The sequence below is a fragment of the Clarias gariepinus genome, chromosome 12, assembly GCF_024256425.1.
Source record: "Clarias gariepinus isolate MV-2021 ecotype Netherlands chromosome 12, CGAR_prim_01v2, whole genome shotgun sequence".
NCBI classification, from domain to species: domain Eukaryota; kingdom Metazoa; phylum Chordata; class Actinopteri; order Siluriformes; family Clariidae; genus Clarias; species Clarias gariepinus.
In genome coordinates, this window is record NC_071111.1 from 16,146,523 (window position 1) to 16,170,552 (window position 24,030).

At 38.6% G+C, this 24,030-nt stretch overlaps 1 protein-coding gene across 3 annotated transcripts in view; it reads left to right on the top strand.

Moving 5' to 3' along the window:
• The first annotated feature begins 13,632 nt into the window (after nucleotides 1-13,632).
• The window catches only part of phf21b (PHD finger protein 21B), a 78,304-nt gene continuing 67,906 nt past the window's right edge, over nucleotides 13,633-24,030 (top strand). For 2 of the 3 annotated variants that reach the window (XM_053508130.1, XM_053508131.1), the window contains exon 1: nucleotides 13,633-14,110. In XM_053508130.1, coding sequence (XP_053364105.1) covers nucleotides 14,057-14,110 — 54 coding nt within the window. In that variant the 5' untranslated portion in view covers nucleotides 13,633-14,056. Of the gene's footprint in view, nucleotides 14,111-14,914; nucleotides 14,981-24,030 lie in introns of all 3 variants that reach the window. The other variant, XM_053508129.1, reaches the window with a different exon arrangement.

Below are 24,030 nucleotides of genomic sequence, written 5' to 3' on the forward strand. Positions count from 1 at the left end.
ACTTTAATGTTCAATATTTAATTCTTTGAAGGTCAAATTCAAAGAAATGTCTTGTCACTATGATCATACATGGAAGTGGAACTATTCACTTTTCATTTGATATGATTTTTTAATATAAATCTGATTCACAAAAAGATCAACACCTTATAATATAAGTTAAACACTCATGGGCAAATGCAAAAGGTATGTCAGATGTCTTTCTTATTTGTTTAAGAATTTAATTATTCATTTTGCCATTGTATGCAAAGCTTATAAGTCTGTCATTGGCGTTACTCATTTTTATTATTTTTTTTTGTAAATATTTAACATTTTTCTATAAATAGTCATAGGTGTTATAGTCATTAGTGTTACCAGGAAGAGGACTAACACCAGTTATTAAATGTTTAAAATGTTGTAAAGTGTAAAAAAAAAAAATGTAAAAAAATGTAAATGTAAAAAAAAAGATTTTTTTTTTAAATGACTTACGGTCTACTTTTTGTGGATTAAGTTCCATGATTACAAAAAGAAATACATTTCAGGAGAATTTTGTGACTCGAATTCCACCCTACAGGTATGGGGTACAGGTACAGGACTTTTTTTGTTTTTGTTTTTAATTTATATTTAATTTTACACTAGCCAAAGATGTCACGACTCTATAGACGATTCTATAGACGATTCTATCTGTCACGACGATAGAAAAATATTTATGTAAACATCCTTGTCCACCTGGGACTGCTTCCATCTGTTCGATTTATGTTATACCCTGACTTTTCCATGTCGCTCAGGTGCTAATAATACAAATTTTATGTTTCTAGTATGTGTATTTGACCTGGGTATGTCCATGTAATGTACCTTTAGTAAGATTGTACAATAGTGGTTCTGGTATTTTTTCCTACCCTTTTGGTCTGTCCACATGCCATCTGTCATTTCTGTGGCAGTTACTTAAGGGGTCAGGTTGCCAGCTTGATGCCTGATTGTCATTTTCACACTGCAGGCAATTTGGGAATGTCAGTTAGCCTTACCTGCATGTCTTTGGACTGTGGAGGGAAAACGGAGTACCCAGAGGAAACCCACCAAGCAAACTCCATGCAGACCCGAGGTGGGAATCGAACCCAGATACCGGAAGTGCAAAGCCCTAAGCCACCTTAGACTTTACCATTTTACAAGCTGAGATTGTCTACAATTTTTCCAGGCCACTGGATGAATAAAATGAAACCCATGCTTTTGGTCTGTGCAGTGTGAACATAGGCAGCAGAAGTAGATTTTTTTCCCAGTCTGTTTGTGGGACTTTTGGAGATCTCATGGAAAATGCTACAGAACACAGATGGCTGTGTTCCAAATACTCAGGATTCCTCACTGCTGTTTCAACTCAGAAACAGGTGCGGTAGAAAGTACGAAGTGAGGTCCAGCCCATGGGCAACCACAGCAGACGTCTGACCAGCTGGCCACTAATATACCCAAATAAAAAGTAAGACTAGGATCAAGGCTTCCATAAGAGACGAGTATATAAGTGTACTACTTTCCATTAGCACCATGATCACTGATGTGGAAATCACAACACAAAGAGTGATTAATAACAAAAACAAGGAGTATGTACAGTATGTGTGATGTGGTTTTTTCAGAAGAGAGGAAATATAAAGGTGCACTCTGACTAAACTGTAATTCTAATCTAAATGTTTTAGTTTTTTCCATTAGTCAAACCTAGTAAAATGTTCATGAACCAGTGGCGGCTGGTGCAAAATTTTTTTTGGGCGGGGCTCAAACAAAATTCAAATTAAACTTTTAATAATCGCCTATAAATAGCCATAAGAAGTGCTGGAAAAGCACAGAGTGTAAGCTCGGCCGCGATCACTTAACTGCTGCTTAATTAGAAGATCAGGTCGATCTGGTCCAAGCTCTTTAACTTTTTTCTTTCTCCATCGATCGCCTTATGAAGGGGTATTTTAGCAAAGAAATTACAGTATTTTCTCTCATATTTAGCTGGCTTCCACATCAATCACTATTCAATACATTAACTAACAATCTTCTGACCGTTAATAAGACTAGTTGAAAATGGTCCAATCACATGAGCCCAAATATTTAAAAACAACATTGATTCGCTAAGAACAAAAGTGGAAGGGTTCGGGGCGCACAGTGCTGCGGTTTAAGGATGATTTGAAAAAATCCAATTAGAGCTCAGCCTCAAATCACATGCTTGTGATGTACGTGCCTACATAAACACTCGTTTGTCCGGCGCCCCGCATACACGAACATGCCATGAACTATACTATTTCTTGTCTAGCTAGTGTTCATACTAATGCTTTACATTACATCCAAATTTATAACTTAATACATAAAAAATGAAATATATTTGCTGTGATGAAGTTATTACTTATGTTCCTTTCTGTGAAAAGTCACATAAACTTTATATATAAATTAGCAGATGTTTTTTGACTCTTCACATTTTTGGTATACATATTTTCCATAGACATAGCATTTTTTTTTCCCATGTAAGAGTTTGCATGTTTTCCCTGTGCTTGGTTGGTTCCCTCTGAGTACTCCGGTTTCCTCTCAAAGTCCAAAGACATGCAGATTAGGCCAATTGAAGTCCCAAATTGGTCCTACCATGGTTGTAAAAATGGAAAATAAATACGATGGCCACTATTGGCCTCCACTGTACACATGTATATATATGGAACACACTTTCAATATTTCATTATGTCTCAACCACATTTTAATGTTTCTGTTACAAACTATCAATTGTAAATGTCCCATTTTGCTGATTATGGTGATACTCGCCCGCCCTATAGTGAGTTTTTCCATTGTGTATATTGATCACTATTCTTTACAACAGTGATTACACGTACTTAGTTTATTTCAAGCCAGTCAACTACACCAGCTCATCTTGGAATCATTTGGACCTCCTCTGTAGCTGTGGTAGCTAAAGGTTCTTTTTTTTCTCAGCACCATTCCCGCTTTCAATAGAAATTGGAGGAACATCTTTATCCTTCATAGTTTTTTTTCCAATTAAATCATGGAGCCATGATTATAATTTTTCCGCATGCATTTCTAATTGCAGATCTGCTCACAAGACATGCTTAAATGTCAATCAGGCACCACCGATAAGTGATACCCTAATTATGCACAATTAGTTAACTGTCATATGGAGTAATTACAGGAGTGAATGGACAAATTAAGAGGAAATTTAATTGGCTGCTCTTAATGGAGTCAAATGTACGTTATCTGTCTGTGTGTACTTTGGCACGGCACCGAAAAACGTTTCAGTTGGTATCAATATCAAAAACTTTATATAAATATGTCCATTTTCTTCTATTAATATTTAAATGAGTGAAATGTGTAGATTAGCCTCTGTGATTATGTTCCTAATCATTTAAGCTCTTTTATAAGGCATCTACTAATTTGGATGAAAATTAAATGATCTAGGGGCGCAATGTAACTCTGCAGTCAGTGTGTATACCCTTTCCAGGGTTGGGGATTTAAATCTCAACACCCGCCTGTGTTCATGGAGTTTATGTTCTCCCCATGCTTTGTGGAGGATTCTTCTGGGTACTTTTTCTCCTGCAGTCTAAAGACAAACACTGTTCAATGATAGTGTATGATTGTGTGTTTGAGTCAACGCCCTGTATTGGGTCGGCATTCCATGCAGGGTTTACTTTAAATTAATTAACTAGTTAATTGATAAATAAAATTATCAGTTATAATGTGGTGTATAAAATACAGGATTGGAGAAGTTTGTGTAGCCGTCTAGACAAATTCTTTCTAAAAACAGTTTGTTTTTCTTTCTTTTTTTCGGGTGGATGAAAAGGTCATCAATTCAATCAACTAATTTACAAACTGCTTTCAAGGTTATCTGTGTTTACTGGATGACAATGAAGCTGTGATTTTGTGCTATTTTATTTAAAAGGCTAATATCCCCTACACATAAGTACATTTATGGAGAGACTTCTCAGTTTAGTAAAGATCAGGTTGAATCTGGATTCTCTTCCAAATGCACAAATACTGTCAAAAATCAGTCGAGTGCCTTCTAGTGGCTGCCTCTGGTACTAGAAGGGCTAGATTAAGATCAGCCTATTCATCTAGGCTTCAGCTGAGCATGCGTGGTCACTGCACTGGTCTGAAATGTCTCAAAAAGTTGTTAGATATCAGCTTAAGGAAAAAAAAGTGTTTGGATCAAATTCAGTTTAAGTCTATAGGTTGTAGTCTAAAATGATTGAATTATGTTTAGGAATAATAATTTGTATAATAAAATCTTTATGGCAACCTTCATGGCCCATTCTGTATTAAAGCTATCACAGAGACCAGTGCATGTGTTAGATTTAAATATTTGTTTTAAATTTGATAAAATTTTAATTTGATTTCAATTTGATCATTTCTTATTTTTAATTAAATATTTGATTGTTAATACTGATATGGAGACTAAAACCTAGCATCTAATGGTACATTTACAATATCATTGGTATAACAAGCAGTGCTTTTAAATCTTGAAGGAACTATTTGTCATTTTTTAGGGCCCTAAAAGAGAACTGTGAAAATTGAGGAAAATTCTAGGCAGTTGTCTGTGTTCTCACTCACTCACTTTCTCCTCGTCTATACCGCTTAGTCCTGTATGCAGGGGCACAAGGTCAGGGCAAAAGGTCGGGGCACACATACACACGTTCATTCACACACTACTGGCAATTTGGGAACACCAATTAGCCTAATCTGCATGTCTGGGGAAACTGTGTTATGTACTGTATGATATGTTTAGTGGTGTAAGTAAGCATTATGGAATGCTAACATTTAGCCATTTAACATTTTGGCTAAGCAAGCTGGCTAGCTAAATTACATGACTAATGTTAGTTATAAAGTAGACATGACAATGCGAATCTAGATTCCAGCACTGAAATCCATCTCTATGCAAAGTAGACAGCAGCCATACACAAAATGTCAACAATTGACAACAATTTTTTGAGTCACTATAAATTTAATTGTTTTGAATATACAGTTGTTATTATATATATATATATATATATATATATATATATATAATTTTTTTTTATTAAAGAATATCTCATATATATGACATCTTATATATACACATATATATGTTATACGTTTTAATCCATTCATATTTTGTATATCGATGTTGTGGAGCATCTGTGACAGAAACTAGTTCTTGTTTTTACTTGCTTTACAACACCTAATGTTTTTTTAAATCTTTATTATTCTATGCCAATGACTACCCTCTAAGATCTGACACACCTGAGACTCTCTCACTCGCAGTCACTCATTCTCTTTTCTGCTTATCCTTTACAGGGTCATGGATGTCCTGGAGCCTATCCCAGGGGACTTAGGGCAGTAGGCAGGGTACACCCTGGACAGGGTGCCAATCCATCACAGGACACAAGTACAAAGACTCGCATACTTACTCACACAATAATGGCAATTTGAAAACACCAATTTGTCTAATCTGCATGTCTTTGGACTTTGGGAGGAAACCGTATTACACGGACGAGACCCACCAAGTACGGGGAGAACATGCAAAATCCATACACACAGTCCCCGAGGTGGGAGTCGAACCCGAACCCTGGAGGTGCGAGGCTTTCTGAGATTCTGTCTGTATAAACAGAGACCATTACTAAATCCATGATCATTTACATTTTGCAATCCATTTACGTGAAGGTTCTACCATACAGTATGTTTCCCTGTATAAGTTTCAAGCACATTAATATAAACCTTGCAGTAGGAATCACCAGGCATTCATCAGCACTGTAGTGAAATAGCAATTATCTAGTGTTAGCTAGAGATATTAGACTGTTAGGGATAGTGTGTATCAGAATTATATATTAATGGAGTCGTTACATAAATACACACAGAATTTTGTCCAATGTGAATAAAATACTAGATTTCTTTAAAGCCAACTTCCTGGCCAATATAACTTTCACATGTTCCGAGCATTTGTTATATGGCATTAGGGAAGGCATTCTGGTGAATTTAATGTTTAATTCTCATTAGTAATTTACTTGCTTGTTTGTGTCTGTAATTAAACTTGTTTTTATACTTGTAGCAAAATGCACGACCCACTTACTGGACTTGTTTTTACTTTTATGACTGCATTCATTACAGTTATGCCAAGGTTAATATTTTAATAATTAGACATAAAAGCACGATTCTGTCCAATGTACAGTTTTAGGATGAGTTAAAAAACAAAACAAAATTATTACATAAATATTTGACCCAGTATAATCCACCAACCCTGATCCCAGATCTTGATTTGACAGCAGTCCCTAGAGCGTTGCCTGTTCCCTGAACATCCTCCTCATCTACTGATGACTAATGCCTCACGAGCCTGATGGCCTATAAACGAGTGTTTGTTTGTTCTTCCACTTGAGTAGGCAAAATGGTAATCATGTAACTGTGCCGCACAGAGAGTTCATCTTCATGATAAGGAATTAATTCATCCTTTGTGTGTGTGTGCGTGTGTGGGATAAAGACGTGGCAGCTAAGTAAAAGCTGAAACGAACGGAAGCGTGAACGGCAACAGCATTCAGATTCACATTCACTTTGTTGGGAAATAGTCTGTGAATTAGTCTAATGATTTGATTGATCTGAACCAAGATAAATATGCAGGGCTCCTGAAGGGTGTAATAGCAAAAGCTTTCAGTCTATCATAAGGTACTATGCAAGTTCGAATAATGACAGAAGCCCAAGAGAGCAAAATTGGCCATGCTCTCAGGATGAGAAGAATGGGGTTATTCTCTTTCTTTTCAGTCGCAGTGACACCGGCCGCTTATTGCACTGTATGTTGTCTGCACTTATTGTGCAGGTGTCAGCTATCATCTTAGTGTGTTGCAATACTGTGCGACACGCAGCTTGGAAAAAAAAATGCAATGTGTCAGAAAGGAAGCATGTTCGGTCCTGGTCTCCCTGGTTGGGAACCAAAACATTATTTTTTTTGTCACTGTGTCAGTTCTGGCGGTACGGTTGCGTACTGATTAGCACTGTGACCTCAGTTTGATTCTCGTGTCAGGTCTGTTCTTCCCAGGAGGGTTTCATCCAGATGCTTTGATTTCCATCCACAGTGAATAAAAGCATTTGCATGGAAAATCAGGGTACATTAGCCAAGCAAGGTTTACTTTAGCGAATGCTGCTTTTATTAGCAGTAAGACACTCAGATCTGACTGTAAACATTACTTATATGAACATACCACTGAAAGGTCATGTGCTGTACAGTATGAGCTCGAGATTTCTTTACTTCAATTACAAGGCATTCAGAAGGATGCTCTTGCTCTTCGTACAGTAGTAGCCAGAAAGATGTTTTAAAGTACAGAAATCTCCAGCTCACTCGGCGCATGACCTTTCATTATGACACACAGCGCTACTGACTTTACATGTTCATGTGAGTAATGTTTACAGTCAGGTCTGAGTGCCTACTGATATTAAAAGCAGCGTAATGTATTTTCATTAACGCAAAGTGGCCCTCCCTCGGCTCATGTACCTCGGGCTTTGCGCGATATTCCATGCCAGTGCTTTTATTCACTGAGGCAACTAAAAAATGACAGAGCACCACTTTAGTGATTGAGCACCTCTACAGTAGTTATAGGATACGAGGCGGCGCATTACTATGTGAAGCGATGTCATTTCGACCTGCACACAGGGTTAATCCGCGGCAGGTATTTACTGCACCTTTTACAGAAAACAGGGACACTTCTTCTTCCTTATTTACTTATTTATTGTATGCATGCATTTATCGAACGACTGGACCAGTGAAACATTGTCCTGCTGCAAATTTTCACTTGAGCCCAGATTACTACTGAGGCCACATTTCATAATCATTTGTCTCTGAGGTTTAGTACTCACTTATCTCTATTTATTACAGTAAGTGCATGACTGTAAACACTGCTAGACAAACGGAATGACAGAAGCTTGGCTCATATTCTAAAGACAGTCAAAAAAAAATACTTTTGATTCAGTTTTTGAATCAATTTGTATTGTAGGGGTCAGGAGCTTATCTCAGGAGACTTAGGGCACGAGGTGGGGTACACCCTGGACAGGGTCCCAATCTACACATTCACACACTACGGGCAATTTAGGAACACCAATTAGTTTAATCTGCATGTCTTTGGACTGTGGGAGGAAACCGGAGTACCCCGTGGAAACCCACCGAGCACGGGGAGAACATGCAAACTCCATGCGGAATCGAACATGGCCAGGAACTGACCCCGGACCCTGGAGGAACAAGGTGACAGTGCTAAGCCACCGTGCTGCCCTTGGGTTTGATTTTTTTGTTTTAACTCTTAAGAATAGACAATAAAAGTTGTGTTTTACATTGTTTTATACATTATTTTACCTTTATAATAGGGGAAGATCGTCATCAGCGGCAGCAACAATAATGTTCATCATCATGAGGCAGAGAAACAAAATGAATATAAGTATATTGTTACACACACAATTTACTTTCTGTGCCATGAATGCAGGCTTGCCATTTTTAAAGTGAGAACACATTTTACTAAATTCAGTGACATTTTCCTTTTTTAACAATATTAAAAATTACTTAGTATGCACAAATAATAAATCAATAGCTAAACACTGAGCAAGTTAATATTCTGTGTATAAAAATGCCAATTAAAAAATGTTATTGCAATTTGTTCTCCTGTTATGATGGTCTACTTATCTGTTCTAATCTATTAAAACAGATTATGTGAATAATCAGATTCCTCAGGTAGGAGGCTTCTGTGTAACACATTATTTGCTGCGCATGCCATTATCTGCTTGTTGGTGATTCATTAAAAACTATCAGTGTCCAGAATGCATCATTAACTGATATATGAGGTGTACTAGCTGAAAGCAGTGTATGGTAGTATGACTATATAACCATGTATAGTATAATACTGTATAATATATCATTGAACATGATCCAACATACTGTACATATCTAAAAAAAAAAAAAGGGCGTTGTAAAAGTTAATAGTTCTTTTTTTTCTTGGTTGACTGAAGAAAAGATTCTGGTAACCACTTTTTCAAAATCCTGCCATCTACAGTAGTCATCATTAAACCTGCTAAATAGGATACAACATTTTCTCAAATATACTGGAACTTTTTTCACTAAATTTCAATCATAAATGCTTCTGTAGATGTTTTTTTTAGATCAATTAGTTTGTATCCAAAACAAATCAGTTGGTTTGTTAGTTTCAAAACTAAACTTCAGCGCAATCACTTATTACCTTTATATGTGATCCTTACACAATCCTTAGCTCTGGTGAGCTTGTAGATCTAGTGATAACTGTGTTCTCTTTTTTTGGTAATCCAGCATGTTCAGGACATCTAAAAGGCTGATACAAATAGTGTCTGGTAAGAAGGGTGCCTGCTTTTAACACTTTACCACAGCACTATTTATAAAAGCAGGGTTTATGCCAAAATTTGAAGAAGTTAACGAAAGGCAGGGTTTAGAGTGTGTCCCAATACCTCTTTTTCTCACACCTCCCTTCATCTTTCTCTTTCTTTTTTTGTCTCTGCTGTTTTCCACTTGGCTAGCTGACATGCTTACTCATCCAGCAGCCTGGAGGAAGCAGAAAGCTTGGCAGATTATAATGTAAGCTAAGCACAGCCCAGGGCGCCTCAGCCACGCTCACCATGCATGATGTGTACAGTAACAGCAAAGCACAAGTGACAGAGACTGCTCTATTCCAGGAAGCAGTGTTATTCACTTAATCAACCATTAGACTCATATAGGAAAGGCCTCTACAAAGAATCAGCAGCATTAGCATGTTATACTATAAGTCTACTACAGGGAAATATACTGTATGTACTAATATTTAGGTAATATATTTATTAATAGTGCAATCAGAATATTTTGTGTATAAGAGTGGATGTAGGTTGGTTAAGAAAGACTTATTTGCCAGTCATATATTTTACATTTTAAATGTCAGATGTAATTGGTACATTTAAGAATGTCCTGACTTACAAGGCCAGTCAGAGAAAAGACATTTGAAGGTCACTGTGTCCCTGAGGTAATAGACCTACATACTGCTACTCCTGCATGGTATATTCATTGTATAAATTTGAGTGAAGACTTGGGCGATACAGTATACATATATTTCTTAATTGGTTTGTTATTAGATCATTTGTATAATAATAAGATAATTTGTGAGTTCTTCTCAACACATTTCTTGCACCACACATTCTTTTATGGTTATGATTTTTTGGACTTTTGAATTATATAAAAAAAAATAGTTATTTGATAAAAATGTCTAAAAAGTTCAGCTTACTTATTTATATTTATCATTATAAACATTGCTGATGTAAAAATGAAAGTCAGAAAGAGTTATAATTTCATGACTAAACTAGGAAGCAAATTAATTTGATTTATGGCCATATCAGGACTTACCCCACACAGAATGGCTGATTAAATTCCTGCTTAATTTATCATCCTGGGTTTAAACAATGACCCACCATGATATAAGTCACCTGATTCCAGTTATGTCCCTTTTGCAACCCAGAAATAAAATTCCATAAATATTCCTTTTGACCAAAGGTATGATTTAATATAGTAGGTTGAAATAAATCTTTTGTCATTATCCCACATAAAATATTCCCCTTACTGTAAATAGTGAGAAAATATAGCAGAAGGAAGTCAACTTTTTGCTGTGATCCTGCAGGAGATAATAGCCTTACAGTTGGCATGTTGAAAAAAAAAGCTGCTCATCTGCTGAGAGGAGATCGAGAGTTTCACTGCTGAGCCGTGAAATGAAAGTAGCAGCTGATGTAGCAGCAAAGCAGCAACAGAGAAACAGGCCTCCCTGTGCAGGATGGGGGAGGAAGTCTGCCTGACACAGTGAATCATGACTTCCTTTCCAAAACCTCTTTCAATACTATGCCTGGGGACATTTAGCATGAATGCATGTATAGCATGGACTTATATATATTAAGCATGGGTGTATGTATATATATTACACACTGCTCAGGCATAACATCAGGAAATTGTGCTACATTGATGTTTATGTTCGATTGGACCAGATTGGACTGGCCTTTGGTCCTTGTGGGCAGAAATGAGTCTTGAGTGCCAATGACCCTGTCTATCTATCTATCCACCTATCTATCTATCTATCTATCTATTACTCAAACCTGTTTTAGATGTTTCTACAGTAACCTCAGTAAAAACGGAAAGCGGTTTTAGGAGCTGTCCATGGTGCTGGAGCTTGTTCAATAATATAATGGCTTGGTTCTTAAAGTTGGCTTCATGAAGCATAGCCAAAATGTCTGTGGATCTTTTATACTAGCAAAAACACATGTATATAGTTATATAACTTATAAATGATATAAACTTGAATATAATGATAATATCAATAAAAATAGATGCCATGTCTGGGAAGTTCAAGTACAAAAAAATTATGAAAAATTAGGACAAATATTATTGTACACATTTTTTTTAAAGACATACCTGTATTGAGGTTCCAGTGCATCTAAGACATACAGCTCTAACATCATGGTTCTCAAACGCCTCCCAGGGGTCTATGATGTACAGCCAGGGGGTGACCCACTAACCAAACTCATCTGCCAAGTTGTTATATTTATTATGTATATTGTATGTAGTGTATTTAATAATCACACTGCCGATATTAATTCATAAAACACAAGGAATTGGATAAAGTAATGCAAATCAATTCAAGATAATTCTTATGTACGTGTAAATAATCAGGTTAGATTTCAACGTGAAATAAATCTGTACTGATAGGGTAAGTTTTTGCACAGTAAACTCCTGTGTGTTACAGCTCGTCTATTCTAGATTACTCGTTCATTGTTTACTTTTCCACACAGAGGTCGTGTAATCATCCTAGCGAACAGCATCGTTGAATGAAGACATACAGTTCTGAATAAACTCTTCCGGTGTTTATTTGTGTCATTGAAACGTGCTTTGTTACAGCAGGTGGCTTTTCAACACAGGGGGCTTTTGTTAAAAAAAAACAAAAAAAACCCGAAACAAACAAGTGCTGAGGTTATATCGGCTCCGTATCAAGTTCCTGTTTGTCCAGCCCGTTCCTGAGGAGCTGATTGGTTCTCTTCAGCTCCTGTCTGTAGACGTCATGCCCCCACCGCAACTCCTGATTGGCTGGGGAACTCGACCACGCCGTCTGGAGGCGGGCGAAAGGCGGAAGTGGGAGGGGCGAGACAATGACGTGCAAAACCGCATACTACTGTATGTACTACAGAGTGTGCCAGAATAGTGAAGATTAACTTATAGTGGCAAAATATAGAGCCAGATACAGACCATGCTGCTTGTCATGGGATATTTAAGACAAGGAAAAGAGACACTTAGGACTAGAAAAAATCAGAAGAAGAGTACATGATATGGGGCTTGCTTTGGCATGTTTTACTCTGTTTATTATTATTATTGTTGTTGTTTATGTTGTTGTGGTAATTCGACTCTTCTTTGTTCTTTGTCATAACATCATAAGTTGTATATGTCACTCAAATTGACTCATTAATATAAACATTATAACTCTAACACCGTATTATATACTGTACGTATATGATTGATGTATCCTACACAGGCAGTATAGTAAAATAACTTGTTGTAGAGTCTCACGTTCCCAATTAAAAAAACTGATCCCCAAAAAAACGAAAGACACCAGAAACATGCCTTAATGTTAAAACAATAAGTTGTACCAACACCGAAGTAACACGAAAGTAAAAAAAAAAAATAGTTTTTATAAATACATATAGTTGTAGTATATAATATAAATATTAGTGTTTGACCCCCAGATTTATCATGTACCTGAGTGCTAGTAAAGTTAAAGCACAGTGGTGCATATATTTGCATCTTAATCACTGAAGAAGGAGGAGGGGGGGGGGGGGTGTTAATTTAGGTTGGAGGTGGGGAACACTGAGGACAAAAGTGATGAACAGCCCCAAGGACAGTGGGCTATAGCGAGGAGGGGGGGGAGGTCCTCCCTGCAAACCTAATCCAGCTCAGAAAGGCCATTGTGTGTCACTTACTGCCCATATTAATGCCTGATGCCTTGCTTATTCACTCAGACCACTTTTGCTGGTGGAATAACAATGCTACTTAAGCAGATGGGACTAAATCCGAATCAAAATGCACAAAACGATAATGTGGCGTATATTTATATTTATGTTAGGTCAGTGCATAAACTACGTTAAATAAAACTGAAGGGGATAATACACCGGTGCTTAAAAGACACAAGAAAAACAAACTTTAATTACAGACCGCAGTGTAAACACAACATGAACAATGAAAGAGATTCTTTCGTGTTGTCATTGTAACATTATTCATTTTCCATGGTTTACCTGAACATTGGACATGTACACTGGAATGTATGCTTGTATGTTTGTGTGTGTGTGTGTGTGTGTGTACATGTGTATGCATTTAGGTTGGGTGGGGTGTATGTTTTGTATGTCCTCTCAAAGATTTGACAGTTTTGACCTTGTGGGAACATTTAGGTGGTGTAAACTTATAAAAATTAAGGAAAAGCAGAGAAAGATAAAGAAACGAGATAAAAGATCAAACAAGTACTTGGTGGTTATTAGCTGTAGTAAAAAATGTTTGTAAAACAAACGTGTGTGTGTGAGAGAGAGAGAGAGAGAGAGAGAGATGAGGAGGAGGAGAAGGAGGAGGGGGGAGTTCCGCTCTTCTTTCACCGCTCCATCCGGGAACTTCCGAATTAGCATTGACAACCGAAGCGCAACTTTTTTTCCTCAGGCAAAGTGAAATCCAGCCGCGGACTTGGACAAAAATCTAGTCCCTCCGATTTCAGTTCTAAATTAGCGAAAGAAATAAAAACAAATCGACAAAAGGTATCTCAGGCGCGGGTAAGTTGTGTCGGTGGGAGTGTTTGTGTCGGAGCGGCGAGGTGTTTCCGCGGTGTTTCGAGCACTTTGTGTACAGGCTGAACTGAGCGATGAGTCTTGTTGCCCAGTAAAGAAGCGAGAACTTGCTTTTGGCAGCGCGAGGAGTTTCTTCTTTCCTACTGTTCGTGTGGCTTTTTTAAACACCAACAAAAAAACACATCTCAAGCTCGGTGTACGGAAACTTCTCGACGCATCGAAAGTGGACGAAAAGTGATTTTGAAGTCGGAACATGGAACTACAAGGCCTTCCAGAGGCGTTGAAAGTGGAAATCCAATGTCATCAGGTACTGAAACATCGCCGTGTGTCTGTGTGTGTGTATATGTGTGTGTTAGTTCTTCCACCCTCACTGGCTTTTCTAACCGAGTGTACAGATGAATTCATCGAGGTGACATTTTGTGAAAATGACAAAACAAGTGGTGCTAACGTCTCCACTACATTAGATTGTTAATGTACTTTTAGCACACTTATTTTTAGGGTCGTGTTTTTTTTTCTTCTTCAAAGCAACAGCAGTGTATGTGTGTGTGTGTGTGTGTGTAAGAGCTAGCTTTCATGCTCTCAGGCTAGCTGTTAGTCTAATAATGCGGTGTTTTGTGTATGTGTATATGTGTGTGTAGCCAGAACAGCACGAGACTTGAATATTTATGAGCGCGAGAGTCGCTGTGTGAGCCGCGGCTAACGGCTTTGTTCCTCCCTGATACGTTGTAACTTCAACACTTTCCAGTTTATTCCGGTTTCGACCCTTTCTTTTCTCCTGTTTTGTTTTTGTGCAGACTAGTTGCACAGATGAAGCGAGAGCCGCAGGAAAAGCGAAAAAAACCGAGTCGTTGTGTGTATAAAAAGCAGGCAGGGAAGTGTGTGTGTGTGAGAGAGTTAAACTTTATCGCCGTTAAAATCTCGCCATGTTCGCGTTAGCAGTTAGCTCGTGTGGAGTTTGTTGGGATTTTCACGTCCTTGCAGCGTGACTTTGCTTATAGTAATACCAGTTCAACTTAAAATCAATACAAAATAAATAAACAATATATATTTTATCCATTTTATACAATTTACATATAAAAAATATATATATTGTCATTGTGTTCAATTGTAGGACGGAGAGCTTAAGAAACAGCTACACGAAAGGCAGAGCAGAGTAACAGCCCTAAGCGAAAAACAAGTAAGAAACATTATTCCTCTTATTTACTCCTCCATAGTTTGCACTGATGCTCTTCTCTTCATGTCGCGACCTCGCTCACTCACTCACTCACTCACTCTCTCCCTCACTCACTCACTCACTCACAACACACCCGATATGAATAAAAAAGTCTAGGTTTAGGAGAGAAGACACGCTTGTGTGGGACGCGCTACTTTAAGTGCGTGAAATGTGAATATTAGCGTCCATTTTGCGCAGGTCGACATGTCTCTGGTTTCTTCCATAGTAGTTTGCTTGAAATGAAAGGGCGCTTTTTAAGTGTTGACTTCAACTCCCCCCCTACATACACATAGACACATTTCTGCAGAAAGTATTTCGAATGATTATTGAAATGTGTCCAATATGAAGTATAGACAAGCACTTCCCCCCCTAATTAGTCACTTCTTTTCTTTCTATGGCCGGTTGTGAGCTTATTGCTGTTATTTCTCCTCCTGGGTCACATGACGACGTGGCTGCGTTTGATTCGAGCTTTCACTTTTTTTTTTTTTTTTTTTTAAATCCCGCACAGTTAGTTATGGGATTAACTAAGAATTAACAACGGCAGATTTCGTTATTTTTCCGTTTTTTCCGTTTGCTTTTGCACTCGGAGTTGTTTTTAGTGCCGTGTGGAGAGAAGCTGCTCGGCTCTGTTTCAGCACCACGAACAGATCCCAGTGTTCTCTGTCCTTCGTCCTGGTTATAAAGTTAACCTCGTCATTTATTATTTATTTTAAATCAAGCTGATAAAAGTTTAACACAAATCTCTAATCGCGTTCGTTCAATGCTGTGTGTGTGTGTGTGTGTGTGTGTGTGTGAAGCGTTTTCTGTCCCACTAAGTTTAATCGATCGCGTTTCCTCCGGAATGCAGTTTTTCAGCACTTGGAACAGCGCCTCGGTTCTCTCTCTCTCTCTCTCTCTCCTTTCCGTGTCCTCTGCAACATCACACCGTGTCTCACACACAGCACCGAACTCCAAAAAAACCTCATTAATGAAACCCTGTGTGTGATAACGCGCGTGTGTGTTTAGAGTTTATAGAGGCGTGTGAAGTGTTTGTTTGTTTGTTTATTTATTTATTTTTTAGAAAAGGGGGTGTGTGGTGGGGGGTGTTGGTTGGTTGTTCGCCTGTCCTGTTTGTCTCGAGCGTTTTCAGTTTGATAGTGGAAGCTTCCATTTTGTGAGAGCAGGGGGGGGGGGAGGAGGTGGCGGTGTTGGTTTTCTTCCTAACATGGAGCAAAAAAAAAAAAAAAAAGTCTGCAGTAGCAGAGAGTTTGGCGGTGGTGGGTGGGGGATGGGGGTCTCATTCATACCCAACATTACCATTTTGATGGCTTTGATGCTGTTTTTGGAGGAGGAGGAGGAGAAGAAGAAGGGGGAGGGGGAAGGGAGCTAAAGGAAAAAGAAGGGAGAGGGATGGATGGAGAGAAAATGCGAGTCAGCACAGAGCGAGAGCTTTTATCGGCTCTCCCATTTTTTTTTACAACACAGGAAGGAAGTTGTTTTTTCGACTATGGAGTGTTACTATGACTACGTGCCCACTACCGCCCTAAGTAGTGTGTCTGTGTTTTGACACCCTGTTTAGTACGCTAGCCTGGATGCACTCATTATTCCCTACCTTCATTTTTTTATTCCTGTCATTTCTAAAAACACTTATAAAGCCCGAAGAGTAAACATCGAACCTCCATGAGTGTACTTTTTTTTTTTTTTCTTTCAAGGTCATGGATCATTTTACAACTCAGTGATAGGGTTTATTCTTCACACTAGGTGATTTTTTTTTATTTGCCGTATAAGTATTTACATGACTATGACTATACTGTATATACATCTGGGTATTGTATATAAATTTTATACCAATATACAGTACCGATGCTTGTCCGAAACATCAGGAACCGATGAGAACATGTTGAGTAAAATGTGCAAATAGCATTATAGAGCAGTGGAGAATATAAGGTCCAGGATAAAGGTGAATATGTAGTAAATCAAAAATACAAAAGAGAGTGCAGTGTTTCGTTTTGAAACTGAGAAATAAATTCAGAAACATCTGTGATGCTCATATTCAGAAGCTGCTCATTTATTACTAGTTACACAGTTGCACTTTTTGACTACACATGAAACAGTTATTTAAGGGAATTATTAATAATTTCCTTTTGAGTCTGGTTTCTCTCAAGGTTTCTACCTGATGTCTGTCAGATTACGACACACCCTTGCCTCTGACCTTCTCATAAGGAATACATTTACATCAGGAATTTACTTATTTCTGTAAATCTACCTAGGATGGAATTTTACTCTAATTGGTTTTTTACTTTTTTTTTTTAGATACCATTTAAGTTATTCTCTCTCTCTCTCTCTCTCTCTCTCTCTCTATACCACGGTGTTCATGGTTTTTTCCTGATACATGTTTTTTCTTTTTCAATTGAAAACAATGCTGTAGGCATTCAAAATATGCAATACTCTTAATTTGAACAGTTGATGTTATTTCTGCTACTTCTGCTCTGTAAAGCCTTCATAATGGCTATAATCTGAGGTGCTGCTAACTGGTGACTCTAAATAAAGTGAAGTTTTGGTTTTGCTTGGCTGAGATTAACTTCATGAGCACCTGATTTACCATGGTGCTTGATTTTCTTTTCTTTCTTTTCTCAATACTGTCTGTGAAAGAGATCTTCTAGAAAAGCTGACCTCTGTGTCTTACAATAACAACTGACTAACAATTGTTATTGCTCAATCAAAATGGCATATGTGTTATTTTATAGTTTTGAAAAAAGTATCCAGTATTGTTCTAGAATATGGAATATAAATACAAACTTTTGACTCCTATAGTATGTGTGTGTGTGTATGTGTGTATCAAAGCTTGACTTAATTATACTTATATGTATTAGATCCTTAAACTGTTTTTCTCTCCACTTATAAATCTTTTGTATTTCTTATATACATTATAGTCATTATCTAACTATTAAGCAGGTTTTTATTTTATGTATCGGCTTTTTTGATACAGCGTTTTTGTTAACAAAGTTGTTAATAAGTTTTACTGTATAAAAAGATTTGACATGTTTTAATACAGTGACATCGTGTCTCTGAGCATTGTAGACATTAACAGCGAAGTAGCAATGAGTCAGAATGAACATGAAATACACATGACAACTAGTAAACAATATACTTGTGTATTTATTATAGCATGATAAACAGTAACCCTGACTACTGTTTGTACACTGTTACTACTTAATACTTACCTATGAAATACTTCACCTTGAAACATTTAGATCAGTGCTGCTTACCTAAACAGTTTTAGAGCATAACCATTTTCCGTACAGCAGGTAGCCTTTAATTTCAGATTCGCTTCCAAAATGAAATGCAGTCAGCAGAAAAAACGGCTGAGTACACGAGCATGCAAATGTTCCAGTCTGTTAACTGAAGGAAAAGCACTGCTAGAGCTGGAGTAATGTAGTTGTAGCAATACTTTTTTAGAATATTAAAGCCTGCAAATCATTTGCTGATTTAGTAGTAATTCATACATGTTAGTTTTTGGACACCGTGACCCTGACCAGGAATAAGCAGTTAGTGAAGATGAATAAATGACCTGTTTTCATGCTTTTTTTCCCCCCTCTCTCTGTTTCAAGAGTATAATTTAGCAAGCTAGCAAAGAATCTAGCTGCATTACGTTTTTTCTTCCATGGAGATGTAAACGCCAGGCACAGTTACTTAAATAAGTATACACACACACACACAAAATCAGATTTATACCACAGATTATTATATTGTCGTTATAGGTGAGAGACAAGGTTCTGCTTTCATTTTGTCCATCTCAGCTCGAAAGTCATTTGTTTGCAATACCCGACCCGAAAAGATCCCATTCCCCTTTATCTCTCAGTTATACTTACACCTGTGCAAACACACACACCAGCTATCCTATCAGGATTATATATACTGTTCAAAAGTGAGATGAAGATAAGATTAAATAAATGTTACAGTTCTTTTGCACTAAGACTTAAGGAGAAGGCGGCCTGGAGCAACGGTACACAGCGAGATTAAACATCGAACAGCACGTGAAGGTTAAATTATGGAGTTCTTGCAGTTTGTTGCATCAGAGAAATAAAGTTCCCGACAGTGGTAACCACACTTCAGGTTTTTTTTTCTTCTTCTTCTTTTTTGGGCTACAAGAGTTTGACTGTGATGCTGCATTTGTGTTTTAATTTGATGTTACTTGGGTTAATAAGAGGTGTTGGTTTATATAAAATAAGTCTTTACTTTACTGCAGCTCAACATACTCATCAAGTTTTTTTGCTTTTAAAGTCTCTGCTTGAGTTTAAGGAACGTGTCTGAGGACATGAATGGAAGGTGTTGTATGAAAGTAAAACTGGACAAAGAGAAAAGTTTACAGGTTTAATGTAATAATGAAAATAACACAATACAACACAACTTTGTATTTAAAGTATAGAGTTGTAGAAGAGGATAAATTTGTCGTCGCACAACCTAGTGTCACACAGAAGACAACAATTTTACTTTTGAGTCTTAAAGTAAAATTTCTAAACATGTGTACACAAGGGAATGCAGAAAATCACAGCAGTTGGTGTACATATTTTTGCATAAAAGCAATACAGGATTCTGTCAGAAGTCATTTGTGTGGACCATCTGATCTAAGATGTGCCCTGACACCCGCGAGCATGCGACTGGCTGATCAGATCTGATTTGGTCAGATTCGGGTTTAGGGGTGAGCATGTCTGAATCCTAGTGACTGTCGTTCTTCTTTTCGTTTGTCAAGGAAAGCAATGGCTGATTGTGGCCTTTTTACACAACACCATGTTAAGTCATGAGCATGTGCCCGAGGGCTTCAGCCTCTAAAGCAATGCAGTGAGAATTTTCATGGTGTTTAGACATGCACAGTCACCATATAATTGTTTGAACGAATTGTTCAGTATTTTGTTTTTCTTCTTGCTCCGTAAAGGCGTCAGTCACCATAGATCTCAGAATAAGATAACGATTAAATGTTCACCTCCCGTTCACCTCGAATAAAAGCAGTGGCTTTTGGAAGGCCGTTCCTAGGTTAGTAGTTTGGGGAGGGGCGGATTGGAGCGAGCGCGGTGAATAATATGCTCCCTGGTCCTGAGGGAGCTGAGAGTCCCTTCCAGATGCTGTGTGTGAGTGGCAGCTTGGGCTGGGTGAAAGGTTACAGAAATCAGGCAGCGTCGAACACCGCCACGTCTCTCTCAGTTTTCAGTGGGTGTGTGTGTATCTGAGATAAAGTTTACTATACGGGCTGTTTGAACAGTGACCTTTTTAAATAATGTTATTAGGACAGAATTACGTTTATAATAATGAGAATGAGAAGCAAAAACAATTCATTGTACATCCTGGGCATTTTTAAGGTATTGTTAAGAATTGTTTTCTGGCAGTATACTGGGATGTTTTGTCAGTGTAACTTTGCCTAGATTTTTGGATTGACTTTACAAGTCAGAGAGACTTGCAGCAACAACAAGAAGAAAAAGTGTCTTTTTAAACACATCGTTGTGTGTCTGCATCTGCTGTAATGGAATTATGGATGGAAGTGGTCCACTTAACGTAGAGTAGTGTGTAATAAAATGTCAGTTTGCGCCCGGTGGCGTAGTGGTTAGCACTGTCGCCTTGTACCTCCAGGGTCCGGGTTTGAATCCTGCTTCTATGTGTGCATGGAGTTTGCATGTTCTCTCTCGTGCTTGGTGGGTTTCCTCCGGTTTCCTCCCACAGTCCAAAGACATGCAGATTTAGGCTAATTTGTTGTTCCGAAATTGCCCACAGTGTTTAAATGAGTGTGTGTGAGTGTGTGTCCTGCGATGGATTGGCACCCTGTCCAGAGCATCTCCTAGAATAGGCTCCAGGCCCCCCCGCAACCCTGTATACAGGATAAAACGGTATAGAAGACGACAAACTTTCTACACTTTTTGCTTTCAAACCCTGAAACACACCTTATTAGAAGGCATTTATGATTTTCTTCACGTTATAGCCGTGTCAGAACTTTTTTTTTTCTTTTTCTGGAGCACAGCTTTAAAAAAAAACATGAGGCTGAGAGATTGACGCTGTGTCCTTCACACAAACGCAGAGAATCTGCATCTACTGTACATCCGATGCTCTCCATACCTACTGTGAACTGTAGTTTAATTATTAACGGCTTAGATACACATGTTTTTCCCTTCGTGTTTTGGACTGTGAAGCAAAAGAAAGCTGACGCAATGCATGATTCATCATAAGAGTGCGTGTACGCTAGAAAACTCCAAAGCAAGTAAACACACCTGTAAAGGAGAGTTGCTGTCCATTCCTGCAGCTTTTAAAGGTTAGTAAGGTGCCGTCAGAGTGTCACCATTACACAGGCAAGGCGTTGTATGGCATGCATACTCGGGCCTGGTTTCATCTCAGACGTATGCGTCTGTGTTAGACTTAAGGGATTTAGATACGAGTTTAAGCCCGTGCCGAGGGAGGCATGAACCAGTAAAGGGCATCCAAATGTCATCCCGAGAGATGTAGTCTGGTGGATGGATGGTGGAAGGCTCCCCCCCCCCGAGCTCTCGCAGGTCTATAAATCTGAGTGCTCAGTACTCCTGGCCATGCCAATCCCATCTTTGTCTGCCATTTCCTTTAATCACTGTACAGGGAAGGCCATGTGAAACAGTTCCTGAGCTTAATTAAGAGATCATTGTGAGAGCTTCGCCCTTACTTCTTTAGGGAAAAAAAAGGATGCTGGATGGAAGGGGCGGTGTTATTTTTCCAACATTGTCCTGTACTTTCTCCACACACCGTGGATACAAATCTGTCCATATCAATACATTAAAGGCGGCCGTCTCCAGCAGGGCTCGTAACATAGAGACACCTTCAGGACGTCTTCAGTGCCACGGAAAGGTCACAAAAACTAAAAAGACGTCTGGCAGAGCCTAATGTGTTGGACAGCTTTGTTTTTCTCAGTTTTAAGGAGCTAATTATGGCCCAGTGTTGTAAACACATTGCGCGGCACCTGTCCTTAGCACGGTGTTCTTTTTCTAACGACGACAAATCCTGCTCTCTTCTCTTTCTCCCTCCGAGCTGCCAAGCGGCTGGTTATTATCGTGCAGCAGGCATTTCCAAAGAGTCATATTAAAAGTGCTGATGTGGCTCCACTGCCGAGCCAATAGAGGGAGAGAAAGGCTACAGTGAATTAACCCACGGCTACTGCCATGCCAGGATAACCTCTCTCTCCCTGCCTTTCTCTTCTCCTTTCCAGATAAGCAAAGGAGTTTATATCTGTTATCATAGCATTTAAAAAGCATTCGCAGCAGTGTGAGTTTTTAAATTTAGTTTTAGGTTCTTTCATAACCAGGAAATGAAATAAGGCATAGTAACAGAGGCTGATGATAGGCCTAATCCTGACTCTATAATCAGTACTTGTTTTTCCATCATAGTGTGTGACTAGGCCCCGGGCAACACCACTCTTTATTACTACCAGAACTGTGTGTGTTACTTGTGTGTAACCTTGTGTGTTACGCTCTTTTTCTCCGCAGCTTAAAGTCCAATATTAATTATCATCATTACCTGAGGACAGGGCTTTAAGAGGAACATAGATGACAACAGTTTAAACAGCTTAAAGCTATCAACTGGTGGAAATAAACAGAAAACAAATTAAAGTGTAGCGTTCATAGTGATTGCCAGCGCTACTCATCAGCTCAGTTCCACCCGATAACTTGTCATAACTTCTCCTCGTAATTCCCAATGTGAGGATTTGTTAAAAAGAAAAAAACAAAAGTTAAACTTTCTATAACATACTTAGTTATAAGTATGTTCTATAGTAGTTAACTTACCTAAAATAGAAAAACAAGTTAGAAGATAATCGTGTGTGTGTGTTCTAGTTCTAGTTTTAAACGTAAACACTACCTGCGCACTTTTTCCCTTTGTGGTACCACTACGTCAAGCTTACGCCAAAATACTTTATTATTTACTACTAAAAAATAGGCACCAATAGTAGAAATCGATTCAGTAATAGGGCACCGCAAGTGGCGCAGTGTTAAAGTGCTCGCTCTATGATCTGGAGATCGCTAGTTTGATTCTCAGGTGATGCTGTAGCCTCCCGCAGGCGGGGACCTGAAGAGAGCTGATTGGCCGTGCTCTCACATCAATCAGGGCTCTTTGATAGCGCGGATAGTGGTGTCCTCCGATTGTGTTCCGCCCCCAACGGTGTGTGAGCGAGCAGTTGGAAAAGATGCGGCCGGCTGGCGTCATGTGGTTCAGAAAAAACATGTGATAGTCTTCTGTTCTTCCTGTTCTTCCGCTTAATGTGGGAGCCCCCTAGTGATGAGGAGGGGCAATAAGATACGACTAAATTAGGGAGAAGATCCGGTAAATCCCCCCCGCCCCCCTAAAATAATTATTTTCAGTCATGATATTAACAAAACAGCGATGCAGATCGAATCATTACCTATCGTGCTGATGTCGTATCATCATGTCCTCTGCGATTCCCTTCCCTAATTATCAGTGATATCAGTGTTTAGCTGGCAAAGCTAATGTTTATTTCCCGAGCATCCAGTCTTGCTAATACGACGGCAAAAGCATTAGTCTTTATAGCTCATTTGGAAAGTTTTAATAGTCACACAAATTCATGCACGGAGAATATCAGCGCACAAGAGGACTTTAACTAATGTTTAGTGTCACGCTGTGATCACATTAACATTACAATATGTAATTTAGAAAACATTCTCTTAAGCAAAAACACACTTTGATGGATCCCGAGCCGAAACGCCTGGTCGGTGTGGGTCGGGACTGCGAGGACATTTTAAAACCGAGAGGACATTTCTGCAGTTTTGACTTCTGACATTCGTTCTCTCAAAGGGACGCACGTAACACACATGCACACACAAGCAAAGCGATGTGCAGTTCATGTCACAGAACAGCAAGACGGCGAGGATAGCGTCCCTAATATCAGGACGATCTTGACCTCGGCCTGATCTTGGCTTTTTATGTCTCTTCTGTGATTTCGGAAATAAAAGAGCAAAGTCATAAAGGAGTGTGTTTATCAGTAAACAAGCAGAGAGAGAGAGAGAGAAAGA